The sequence below is a fragment of the Triticum urartu genome, chromosome 7A, assembly GCF_056163025.1.
Source record: "Triticum urartu cultivar PI428250 chromosome 7A, HENAU_Tu73, whole genome shotgun sequence".
Lineage (NCBI taxonomy): Eukaryota > Viridiplantae > Streptophyta > Magnoliopsida > Poales > Poaceae > Triticum > Triticum urartu.
In genome coordinates, this window is record NC_141879.1 from 295,196,016 (window position 1) to 295,209,635 (window position 13,620).

Sequence of the window (13,620 nt, forward strand, 5' to 3'; positions counted from 1 at the left end):
GATTATTGAATCACCATTCTGACATTGGTCGTGCAACCCAACCCATATTTTGGGCGCACCTTTCAACCAAAGTTTAATTGTGTATGTTTTCCTCAAGCATACATCAATATATCATTTGATCCGACAAATGTTATCTCCTTGTTCTCATAATTGTGGGAATCCGTCTTTTTGGAAATCTCAAGGAATTGTCGCTGAGTCCATCAGCCACCTTCTCATCCTCTCCTTGGTTTAATGATGAACTCTTGTTTCGGAACTCGCTTCCGTAGATTAATTCCTGAGAATCTTACAATGTCATCGCGACAAATTGTGTTGCACCTTTCTTCTTAGGCATCCCGAGTCTGAGGTATCCTGACACCAATCAAATCTGAATCTCGGTTAGATATGATGTTTGGAACATATTTCCAAGAGTTATAACGTTGGTCTTTATATGACCCGGTAAGGTGGTGTCATGCCTAACACACATGACCGGAGGACCTATTGTTATAATTTTACTTTTAGCAATGCTATCCATTCTTCCATGAGGAAATTGTAAGACTTATTCTACAAGTTATTCCTGATGGATCCTTTGTGTTTCCAAAGTCTGACCTTTGCTTGAAGACCATGCCAATGCTACCTCGAAGCATGTCTGTGGTACTCCGATTTTCAATAAGAGCATTTGAAGAACAATGCTAAAAATTCTTTATTAATCATCCAAACACCGTTGTATGGGTAATGTCATCAAATTTCTCTCCCTTTCCCTAAAGGGTTTTCTACGATATATCCTGTCATGGATATCTTACTCTGCTTGTCCTTGGGAAGGATATACCCTTGAAATATGTGTCTAAACACATTTTTCTTTCCATTGTTCTGTTTAATCTGATAATCATATTTTCCTTTTCATTGGTTGGTTTAATGTTTCTTGTGATCTATATGATCTAAGCAGTAATATTCTCCTGCTTATGTAAACACCTCGGTGTACAATTCTGTCAGCAAGACCCTGTTTCTACTGTTGATGACTTCTGGTAACCGCCGATGGACGAGAACTTTGCCTATTGGTCCGCCTCGTTCAACGAGCAGGAAAATGGTTCTCTTCATCCCTCACCCTTCGTACCGATGTTGTTGCCGACATAACTGACATGCTACTCTCTGACATGCCTTGCTATCATGATCGTGCAAGATGTCACCGCTCCTATTTTTAACCCACATGGTGGGTCCATAACCCATAGTTCCACAGGATCGAAACCTGACTCTCCTGTACACCACATGTTCCCAAGGTTGTTCCTCACGCTTGACTTCATATGTAATTCACAGACCACCTGTCTAGTGATCTATTCTGGTATGAGGCGCAATACCTATTCTCGTTGCTCTGAACCCCTTTCACCTTCTGATTAGGCCATTGAACGATTGCCTGCCCATTGGAAACTTCTCATGGTACCTTCTTACTTTACTCTCGATATTTTCTTAAGTTTAAATTCGAGAGTTACTTCCGACACCTCCCTCGATGTTATCGACCAGATAGTTGACCTTGCAGAGGTCTGTTCTCCCGGAATACCCACCCTTTATTCTCTCGTAAGTACGATGGAGTTCCTGAAGAAAGGATGCCGACTGCATTATCATGACCTGAAACAGAGAAATGAAGACATCAATGTACTGGACCGGCCTCTTTGAGAAGAGCAAGGCAGAATGAGAAGACTCGCTAGATTCGTTACCAAACCTTCCCCCTTTCACTACCTCTTAAATCCCGGGACGAGATTTCTTGTAGTGGAGGAGAATTGTGACGCCCGGATAATTAGGCTACAGTAATCGCACGTTAATGGTGCCATGTCACACGATTACTGTTGCTAACCTCGCGTTAGTTCGAAACCAATCCAACTTCAAAATTGAATTAAAGGCAAACAACAAAAGTTTTCAGAAACTAAAACTAAAATGTTCAGGTTGTGTCAAATAAATCGTAAGTAGTAATGGTGGAGAAACCACATTTTTATAAAATATTTAAATGCTCTAAATTAACTAAAACAGCAACTTGAACAATTAATTAAATAACTTTTCAAGTTATAAGGTTACAAACTATTTTAATTAAATGCCAAAATAATATTGGCAGTGGTATATTTGGTAATGCTAGTTTAGGTACTATTTTTATATTTTATAAAAATAAAATAATTAGTAAACAAAATAGGAAACTAATAGACAGTAAAAGAAAAGTAAACAAAAGGTAAAAGGATTTTTTCTAAAAGGTAAACAAGCCCCCTGTTCACTGGACCCAAGCCACTAGAGCCGGCCCAGCCCACCCCCCCACACCCGCGGTCGATCCCCTCCTTTCACTGCTCCTCCGACCGGGCGCCTGGACGCGCTCCCACCCAACCGCCTCGCCGGCGACGCTGGGAGGAGGATAAGGCCGCCAGCTCTCCGACGCCTCGGCCCCCTCGCCTCCCACTTGCCTACTCTGCTCCACTCGCCCCCCACTCCTCTCCCTTCCCCCTCCTCCAGATCCATCGAGCGCTGCCACCGCCGTCGTTCCACCGTGGCCATGGCCAACGCCCTCCCTGGGCCTTGTTGAGCACGCCCACGCGGCCACCGAGCTCCCTTCGCCTCGCCGACGTGTTCACGAGCTTCGCCATCGCCCTCCTCGTCTTCTGGTGCCACCCGTTGGAGTTAGGCGCCTCTGCTTCGACCGGATCGGGATCGTCTTCAACCTCCAGTCGCCGGCAATCTTCCTCGATTTGAGCATCCCCTGCTGCTCCTAGTCACTCGCCGGGCCTCCGTGTGCCTCCGCGGTGAGCCCCTCTGCCGATTCCCCGCCTTTCCCCTTCGAATCCCTCGCCGTAGGAGTCCCCACCCGTGCTAGGCCGTCACGTCCGGAGCTTCGCACTCCGCGCTCCTGGCCACGCTCCCCCGAGCCCTTGCCGCATCCGTCCGCGTCCCTGCGGCACCCATGAACGCCCGCCCCACCTGCTGCCGTCCAGCCGCTCCCCTGCCTTGCGCCCGCGCGCCATGGTCGCATAGCACCGCGGCCACGCGCCCACCGGCCCGCACGCTGCTTGCGGCCGCTGCCGTTGCGTGCCTTCGCCTAGCCCCGTGCCTTCTCTGCTGCTGCGTGCTTGCTGCTCACGCACCGCTGCTGCTCTGCTGAATCTGCTGCTGCTTGCTACTACTGCCGCCGCTGGTTGCTACTATGATGCTGCTCTGCTATAGTAACATTCAGTTACTGTAGTAGTAGCTAGCTTTTGCGCTGCTATGCTGTTTAGCTCTCTGGACAGCCCCTAAACAACAACTCATCAAGTGCTAACATGAGTAAAAATAATATGAGTAGAAAGTACACATGACAAACTCCATTTTATCCCACTGGACCAAATCCTTTCGATGCCTGGATTAAATCCTATGAAAATTGCAAAATGCTTTGTTGTGTTAACAGGGAACAGAAGTAACCCCTAGCTATGTGTTCCGTGTGTGTGCGTATGTGTATTCTGTGTGTGTGGCCGGCCGTGACTAATTTCCAGCCATGTCCAATTAGTTTAGGATTAATTAGTAGTTAGGTTATCTACTAGTAGATGACATGTGGGACTCCCCCTTGATTAAATTAGTGAGTTGTTTTATTATCATTTGAGACAATGGCATATGGGACCAGCCTACACTATTCATCTTTTGACTATTCAATCTTTGATTAGGTCAACCCACCCCGCTGGCCCCACTGGCATACTCATAGGCTAGAGTAACACTAGGAGGCAAAAATAATTACTGTTATAATTTCGAATTAAATTAAATCCAGTAATTTCTAGAAAATGAATTAAAACTTTAAAAATTAATATAAAATAATCCGTAGCTCGGATGAAAATAATTTATACATGAAAGTTGCTCAGAACGACGAGACGAAACCGAATACGCATCCCGTTCGTCCGCCATGCATCCCTAGCATAGCAAACACGCAACTTTCCCCCTCCGGTTCATCTGTCCGAAAACGCGAAACACCGGGGATACTTTCCCGGACGTTCCCCCCCTTCACCGGTATCACCTCATACCGCGTTAGGGCACCGCTAGCACCGTATATTGTCATGTTATGCCTTGTGATGCTTTGATTGCTTTGTTATTTATTGTATTCCCCCTCCGTTACTTCTTTCCGGTAGACCCCGAGACTGCCGGCGACCCCCCTCCAGTTCGACTACGGTGTTGACGACACGTCCTCCTTGCCAGAGCAACCAGGCAAGCCCCCCCCCCTTGATCACCAGATATCGCCTACTCTTCTCTATACTGCTTGCATTAGAGTAGTGTAGTATGTTACTGCTTTCCGTTATTCCTATCCTGATGCATAGCCTATCCTTGCTACTACTGTTGATACCATTACCTGCTATCCTACTGCTTAGTATAGGATGCTAGTGTTCCATCAGTGGCCTTACACTCTTGTCCGTCTGCCATGCTATACTACTGGGCCGTGATCACTTCGGGAGGTGATCACGGGCATATACAATATACTTTACACAGTTACCTTACCTGTGATACTGTTCGGAGATGGGGGCTGAAGGGGCAGGTGGCTCCATCCCGGTAGAGGTGGGCCTGGGTTCCCGACGGCCCCCGACTGTTACTTTGAGGCGGAGCGACAGGGCAGGTTGAGACCACCTAGGAGAGAGGTGGGCCTGGCCCTGGTCGGCGTTCGCGGACACTTAACACGCTTAACGAGATCTGGGTTTTTGATCTGAGTCTGGCCATTTGGTCTATACGCACTAACCATCTACGCGGGAGTAGTTATGGGTATCCCGGCGTCGTGGTATCAGCCGAAGCCTTCGTGACGTCAGCGACTGAGCGGCGCGCGCCGGATTGGAACGTAAGCCTGCTCTTGTATTAAGGGGGCTAGTTCTGCTTCCAGCTGCGTTCGCAACGTGCAGGTGTGCTAAGGGCGATGGGCCCAGACCCCTGTGCGCTTAGGTTTAGACCGGCGTGCTGACCTCTCTGTTGTGCCTAGGTGGGGCTGCGACGTGTTGATCTTTCGCGGCCGGGCATGACCCCGAAAAGTGTGTCCGGCCAAATGGGATCAAGCGTGTTGGGGTATGTGGTGCACCCCTGCAGGGAAGTTAATCTATTCGAATAGCCGTGATCTTCGGTAACAGGACGACTTGGAGTTGTACCTTGACCTTATGACAACTAGAACCGGATACTTAATAAAACACACCCTTCCAAGTGCCATATACAACCGGTGATCGCTCTCTCACAGGGCGACGAGGGGAGGATCATCGGTTAGGATTATGCTATGCGATGCTACTTGGAGGACTTCAGTCTACTCTCTTCTACATGTTGCGAGACGGAGGCTGCCAGAAGCGTAGTCTTCGAAAGGATTAGATATCCCCCTCTTATTCTGGCATTCTGCAGTTCAGTCCACATATGATACCCCTTACTCCATTTGATACCCATGCATATGTAGTGTAGCTCCTTGCTTGCGAGTACTTTGGATGAGTACTCACGGTTGCTTTCTCCCCCTTTTCCCCCTTTTCCTTTCATTCTGGTTGTCGCAACCAGATGCTGGAGTCCAGGAGCCAGACGCCACCGTCGACGACGACTCCTACTACACCAGAGGTGCCTACTACTACGTGATGCCCGCTGACGACGACCAGGAGTAGTTAGGAGGATCCCAGGCAGGAGGCCTGCGCCTCTTTCGATCTGTATCCCAGTTTGTGCTAGCCTTCTTAAGGCAAACTTGTTTAACTTATGTCTGTACTCAGATATTGTTGCTTCCGCTGACTCGTCTATGATCGAGCTCTTGTATTCGAGCCCTCGAGGCCCCTGGCTTGTAATATGATGCTTGTATGACTTATTTTATTTGTAGAGTTGTGTTGTGATATCTTCCCGTGAGTCCCTGATCTTGATCGTACACGTTTGCGTGTATGATTAGTGTACGATTAAATCGGGGGCGTCACAATGACCCCATGCCATCCCCCGTCACCGTCGAGGTCGCGCACGTCCCTTCCCCTCGGGTGGATCTCGTCGCCGGCCATGTTGTCCCCGTCGCCGTCGCCCAAGCCCACGACGCGCCTGCCCGCAAGCGGCAGGGCAACGTGGCCGTGCAGGGCAGGAATCCGGCTGCCCCCGCCGCGGTGGCCTGCGCTCCGGGCGCCAACGCGGCAGCGCGATCCCGGCCACGGCGGAGAAGGTCGGCAAGGTCGCGGGTGTAAAGCGGAGGAAGGTTCCGGCTTCAAAGAAGCCACCTTCTTCAACCTCCCGCTCCATCCCCCGCAAGGAGGTGCTCCGGCGATGCCGTTCAACAATGCCGCTCCCCCCGCGAGCGAGGTGTTCGACGAAATGGCCGGAAGGTATGCGTCTTCGATCTTGGCGATTCCCTTTCATTTTTCTCCATTATTCTCGATAGCGTGTGACTTGTTATCGTTCGCTATAGCGGTGGTTCGAACAATGCAACAACCGAGTTCGTGAACTTGTTGGACACGAACGCAGTTGACATTGATCAAACCCCTTTCGAACCATTCGACTATAATGAAACGGAGGACGGCGTGGATGATCATGGTTGTGCGGATGAATTGGAGGAGATCGAAGCGGAAGTGTTTGAGCAATCGCAAGCAAAATCTAGGAAAAGCATCAGATCGAAGAACTACACGATTTTGGAAGATCAAGCTTTGATTCAAGCATGGAGTGCGGTGTCTCTTGATGCATGCACGGGTACTTCTCAAACATCCAAGAGATATTGGCAAAGGATCAAAGATCAATACTTCCGCATTATGGCAAAGCATCCCAATAGGACTCCACGCACATTTCGGTCGCTTCAAGGGCGTTGGGAGAATATCAAGCCTATGTGCAGCCGTTGGGCAGCTTGCTTGGAGCAAGTACGCAATGCACCTCCAAGTGGCACTGTGGAGTCCGACTATGTGAGTTTGTTTTTCCTTTGTTCAAATTGTGCATCATCATATTGCATCATGGGAAATTATTGGATCACTTTGTTCACATTGTGTAGGACAAGATTGCTCAACATAGATACAAAGACATGGAAGCTTCGGAAGGCAAATTTTTCAAACTAGAGCATTGGTGGGAGTTGCTCCAAAAGTGCGAGAAGTGGAAGTTGATCGACAAAGAATCCCCACCAAAGAGAGGCTCACTTACAAACATGGATGAAGATGAGGATGACGATGGCCCAAGAAATTTGCACAAGCCCGATGGCGACAAGAAGATCAAGGAGAAGATGAAGAGAGAGCAAGAAGCATCGAGCTTGAGGGAGAAGATTGATGCCATGGTGCAATCCAACGAGTCGATGTTGCTGAAGTCGTTGGAGATTAAGAAAGAGTTGGCCGAGAAGAAGGCGAAGGAGAAGCAAGAAAAGTGGCTGTTGCTCAAAGAAGAGGGGCTGCGCAAAGCTGCCATCGAGGAGAGAAGAGCACGCGCCGCTGAAAACAAATCCATGTCCATGTTGCTCGCCGAAGAGAACAAGATCATGTCAATGAACCGCAATGACATGGACGACCTCACCAAAACATGGCATGATAGGGCAAGGAGAGAAATCTTGAAGAGAAGAATGGTGGCGTCGACCGGTCCGTGCTACAGTTCCGGTGATGTTTTCTCCGCTCCATATGGTGGCAATGTGGATGATTTCGGTGCGGGGGTTGGAACAAGCGCTGGAGGTGGATTCGGTGGCGCCGATGAACTTCAAGGTGGACTCGATGGTGCGGAGTGAAGATCGACCAAGATGATGCCGGACATGGGCGCACACATTTTGCAGGGCCCTCTTTTGCATTAGCCGTAATGAACTTGGGTTCTATTTGCGCGTGAAACTATTTATGTCGTTTGAATTTGAACTTGTTTGTGAAATCCTATGTCAAATGCGAGATTTGCAGTTTATCTGTTTGCGGGTTGTCGCGGTGGTGCCCGAGCAGATCCCGTAGAAGCCGACCCGTAAAAAGTCATATTCCGTGAATATACTTTTTTTACAGATCGGTTTGGGGGGTCTGCATCTGAGCCAGCCCGCGCCGGCCTGCAAAAACGGTTTTGTGTGAACTGCAAACGCGTTTTGCGGGCCGGCGGGATGCAGGGTCTGCTAGAGTTTCTCTTACCAAACCTCTCTTGGCCACGTGCTAGGGGTCTGTCTCTCTGTTGCACAAATCCACCCATTCTCTTCGTGTATCTCATGACCTCGTTTTCTCTCTCGGAGACGCGGCATGCTATCTCTCCATAAGGCACACACATTGTCTCTACTTTATCATGAGTTGTCCCTTTCTCTTACACACACACCCACTTTTGCACACTCACTCCTCTCTCAGATACACATTTGATCTTTCTCTAGTTCGGTAGGAGTATCTCGTTGCATGTATCTCTCTCTTAGGGGCTTCTTCCTCTCTCTCCACCTTTCTTTGTCGCACACACACGCACCCAATTCCCCTCTTTCCTCATAAAGAGATATCCCTCCCTGTCTCTACGAGACTCACCATTTCGACCATACCCCCACCACACATCATCTCTCCCACACAAACGCTCGACCTGTCTCCCTTGGGGTTTTCTCCATCTCTCCCTCTCTCGTACACATCAAGCATATAACTTTCTCTCTGAGTCTCTCTCTCTCTCTCTCACTCACATAAATGAATGAACCCTCACCCCATCGTCTTTGATCTTGTATGTCTCACTCTCGGATTATTTGTACTATGACCCTCCATCTTTGTTTCTCTCTCTCTTTCTCATGCACACACACTAGCTACATATCGTTGGGCCACACTATCTCCTGACACACCTCCTCTCTTTAGGTTTCACGCTCTATTTTCACATAGACACACACTTTCTCGTCGTGACTCTTTATCCCTCCTTCTCTCTCTTCCTATCTCTCTCGCTCACTCTCTCTCATACATCTCTCTTCCTATCTCTCTCGCTCACTCTCTCTCATACACACGCGCCATCTCTATGACTTCCTCTTTGTCTCTTACGCTCCCTCGCCCGACCCTCTTCTCTCTCATGCGCATACATTCTCTCTTTCTATCTAGGTGTCTCTCCATCGCACCCCTAGTATATACACCATCTTGATATAGGTCCTCTAAAACCATGTCTACTACACACTCACGCATTTACATTCTTATTATGTGCTCATGTTTGGAAAGAGGGGAAAAGAAGACGCGACAGTTAGCACCATCAGTAAGCTACAAAGAGGAGATTACCCTATTTAATTAGATTTAATGAAATTCCTTATACTTCTGCTTAGATTAAAAATGCTGCCATTTTCACCGTGCCAGATTTTTTTACGTGATCTGAAGCGGATTGTTGTACTCTAGAAGTGTAGAAATGGCAGCTGCAGTTGTCTCCTCCATCGTGGCAAAATCAGAAAGGTGCCTCATAATGTAACCTCCGCAAACAAAGGTTGAGTGATGTCAGAGTCACAACAATGGTTGTGGTAGTCGGCTCTCCTTCGTCGTGCCAGTGGAATTGCCTATGTAAAGTCAGAGCTGCGGCAACGGCGCACCGTTGGCAACGATGATGGGCAACAAGTTGTATGTTCGGTCGTCTTTGACGGCATGAGCCTTGTATAGTTCTCCTTCATAGCTCTCCATCAAAGTTAGAGTTGCGTTGTCCTTGTCATGATTAGCAAAGTTCTGGCACAAACCTTCACGTGAGGGTCGATGATTATTTGCTATAAAGTTGTAGTCGCTTGCTCGGGAATTAGGAATGGTGATGAAGCCAGCTTGGAGAGATGTGGAGACGATGACGAAGTATGCTATCTCGATGAGGCTCTCTTTGTTGAGGTCCATGTGAGGTATTCTATGTGTGCCGTGCAACGGTTTGTGTCAATTTTTGCCCGGTTTTTCGTTAATTAACTGAAACTCTCTTTTGCCTAGCCAGTGGATGAGGCGGTTTAAAAATAAACTGTTGTCACAAAATGCCTAATCATCTAGTCATAGAATGTGTTACGGAATGCATCACAGGGATCTTAGTTCAACCAGAACCTACAACTCTTAATCACTGGATGAGGCAAATCTTTTGCCTTGGTTTAGAAATAAACTGCTGTCACGAAATGCTTAATAATCTAGTCGTAGAATGTGTTGCGGAATGCATGACAGGTATCTTAGTTCAACCTGAACTTTTTTTTTGAGTAAATAGTTCAACCTGAACTACATCTGAGAACGCGGATCTTAGTTCAGCCTGAACGTACGACTGAGAACCAAAAATGCAGTCCCTCCATTCAAATGAATAAGACACGCACACATTCTAAATTTCAACTTTGAACATAAATTAGAACAATCAAATGTGGATTATATTATGTGATAAAAAATCACACTGTTGAATTTGTATTGAAAGGGAGTTTTTAATAGTATAATTTTTATGTCAAAAAATGTATATTAGTGATCTAATTTACAGTCGAAGTTGGATTTTAAAAAGCATACGCACCTTATTTATTGGAATGAATTTCATGCGCGCTTTACTCATTGAAATGGAAGGAGTGGACAGATGGGATAACAGCAATCGTGGAGCAACCGAGACAAGTGCAGAACGCTAATAGTGTTGAATAAAGGCAACCTTAGTCCAAAGAACATTCTGGGTAGACTATGGAAACAGTACCAAATACTGAATACCATTTACAAACACAAATCTAAATACCCGACGAACATATATCCCATAAAATGGCCATTAGTTACTCATATTATGAATAAACTGTAATGTGCCGCACATTTACGCTCTACTATATGCTACAAAATCAGCTCGTTTTTTTCAACATAGATATGAACAGTGCAAGCACGGATCTAACGGAATCCTGAAGGTGGAAGTTTCAACTTTATAGCATAACAGGCTTCAGATCCTTGACAACATTGACATAGCTGGCTTGTCAGTGAACCAGGTCATCTCTCCGTCTTGCGGCTCAACCATCTCAACGGGCAGCAAATCTGATGAACTTTCATTGGCTGAAAGCGCTTTGTGAACTGCACCAGCTTTCCCAGCACCAGTGACCATAAGTGCGATATGTGCGGACGAATTGATCACAGGGAATGTGAATGTTATTCTCTCTGGTGGTGGCTTTGGAGAATCCTTGACATAGGTGACCAACTTCTGGTTTTCGTTGACAATAGGGTGTCCAGGGAAGAGGGAGGCGATATGGCCATCAGGGCCCATCCCCAAAAGCATAAGGTCAAACTTTGGGAACCCAGTTACTGGTGACACCGCAATCACACCATTCTTGATGAGCTGCTTTAAACAATTTTCATAGTCATCCGCAGCTCCCTCAACCGACAGTGCATCATTCATGGCGTAAACTTGGTTAGCAGGAACCGGCACCTATATTTGACATACAGAAAGAAAAATGTGAGTACAATCCTGTCAATGGAGAAGATTTCTTATTGATGGCATATAACTAGAATGCATGATGTTAATATAATGATGATACAGTCAAACAAATATAATGATGATACAGATATGAAATTCGAACATTTATGTAACACATGTAGCAAAGTTCAAGTTGAATTCAACTGTACAAATATGACGTGTGGTTTTAGTTTGATTGACAAAATAAACGTATAGAACAGATGTTATGACCAGCATATTAGGGGCTTAGCCCAGTGGGTTATGGCCCAAGTATCTTAATCATTATTAGGGGCTTAGCCCAATTATCTTATCGTATTAGGATCGTTTGCTTAGGAGTCAAGTAAACCTCTCTATATAAGGAGAGGAGATGTATCAATCTAATCAAGCAAGAAGCAATCAATATTTGCTCGGCTTCCCTTAGGGAGCCGGGAGACCTAAACCCTAGCCGCCTCTTTCGTCCGCCGCGGTCACACCAGCCGCAAGGACGGCGCCCAGCCACCGGCCGCCACGCAATCTCCTCCGACCTCCTCCCTCCTTCCCTTACAGGCTACGCCCTAGACCGGGTAGAACCCTAGTTTCTACCAACAGACTACATACTCATACTCATACAAATATTCTTTTCTGAGCTAACAAAGAAAACCCCAGGCACACAACTCTCTCTCAATTCGATTATATGGTGTACCACTAAGGCTAATCTTATCTTCTAAATATGAGAGCCAACTGCCAAATGTAACCTATAAGAATGCCATGTCACCTCAATTCTTTCCCCATAGAATCAACCATCCAACAAACATAAATATCTGAGTGATCAAATCTATAAATTCTCAGTTCTAGACCGCTCCAGATTTCTTACTATAACTTAACACAAAACCAATTAAGTACAATCTTCCATAATTTAGATGAACAACTTTTCAGAGAAAAGGCAACCTACCTAGCTTTACTGAAAGCTAATAACAAAGTTTTTAGATGGACAATGGTCAGTGGATGTGACATTGTCTCCAAAGTTATTTCCCAGGAAACAATCTTTGCTTATTCACTGAGATTTCAACTAAAGGCATAATTCAGCTCTCTAATTTATGTCCACAATCCCCATTATGTAGTAGCTGACGGAAGTTCTCTACTTCATTTTTTTCACCGTAGGATAATACACCACTACAATTACAATAACGTGACAATGTGCATGTGCAGGTTCAATTCTAGTTTTTTTTTACAATGGGTTCAAATCCTAGTAAACCTAGTATTCTACATTTTCTCAAACTATCCATCACATAAAGTTAATAACCCATATCAACAGAACCGTAACCATAAATAATGACAAGTCCAACAGAACGCAAATAATAGCATATAATCTACACAAAACATCAGAATATCCCGTTACTGCCACCGCTCAAATAGTCATCGAAGTCCCATTTCCGTTTGTACCCATCTTTAAACCACCCAACAGTAAGTTCATCAAAGATTATCCATACGAGCACCTTAGAGAGAAACTCATCCATGGCAAGTTTGTAGTTACTATCCGCGTGGTCCTTGGGAACCACCCTCTCGTCCGCCCAGAAAACGTGCCATCTGCTCCAGTCCACCGCCTCCAGGTACGGCGGCTCAGCCAGTTTCCTGTGATACCAAAAAAATAAAAATAAAATTAGACCTCTTCCCGGCCCATAATCCCGCGAGAGCCAAGCAAGAAATGTGCGGTGTTCATTCTCGAGGAGGTCCAAGAACCTCAGAGCTTTGATGAGAGAGCCGCCGGAAAGCACGACTGTGAAAGCGCTCCTCTCGGCGGCGAACTTCTCCGACAGTCCCGCCGCGTGCTCGGCCAGAGACGCCGCCAGGTCCTTCTCGGCGTCGAATATGAGAAGCTTCTTCCTGGAAGCCGCCTCGCCAGCAGCGCCCGGGGAGGCCATGGCAGAGACCGGGCCGAGGGGAGATTGCGATGGGGAAGAGGATAGTAGTCTGCAAGAAAGAGATCCGCGAGGGGTCGTCAGGATCCTGGAAGATGGCGATGATCGCCGGCTGGTGGTGGGGGAGAGGGAGTTCGAGGCGGCTGCGCCGGTGGCGGTGGACATGGCGGTGAGGGCGGCGAGGAGACCGGAAGGGAGAAGTGGTCGTTGGGTAAGAGGGACAGGTGGATTGGAAGATGTGGGTTGCTTTATACCCGTCGAGATCACGATGGACGGCCGGATCGCGCGGGACTGGCTGCTGCCGCCGCTTTTGAGGTGGACACGCGCCTCCGGTGATATGCGTAGCGAGTAGCGACCCTAGCGAGTGGAGTCCGAGCTCTTTTTTTCTTTTCTTTTTTGCCACTGCAACAAATCATCCAGATGACGTTTGCAAAAAGGACACTGATAGGCGCCGGTGCGCTGGCCCAAGTTTGGGCCGGTC

At 47.2% G+C, this 13,620-nt stretch overlaps 1 protein-coding gene across 1 annotated transcript; it reads right to left on the reverse strand.

Moving 5' to 3' along the window:
* Window positions 1–10,422: 10,422 nt before the first annotated feature.
* LOC125521435 (putative 6-phosphogluconolactonase 3, chloroplastic) lies at window positions 10,423–13,389 on the reverse strand. Its single transcript, XM_048686488.2, has 3 exons — window positions 12,961–13,389; window positions 12,717–12,852; window positions 10,423–11,214 (listed from the first exon to the last, which is right to left on the reverse strand). Exons 1-3 carry the CDS (start codon window positions 13,302–13,304, stop codon window positions 10,735–10,737), a joined length of 960 nt encoding a protein of 319 aa, XP_048542445.1. The 5' UTR covers window positions 13,305–13,389; the 3' UTR covers window positions 10,423–10,734.
* Between the last annotated feature and the right edge of the window lie 231 nt (window positions 13,390–13,620).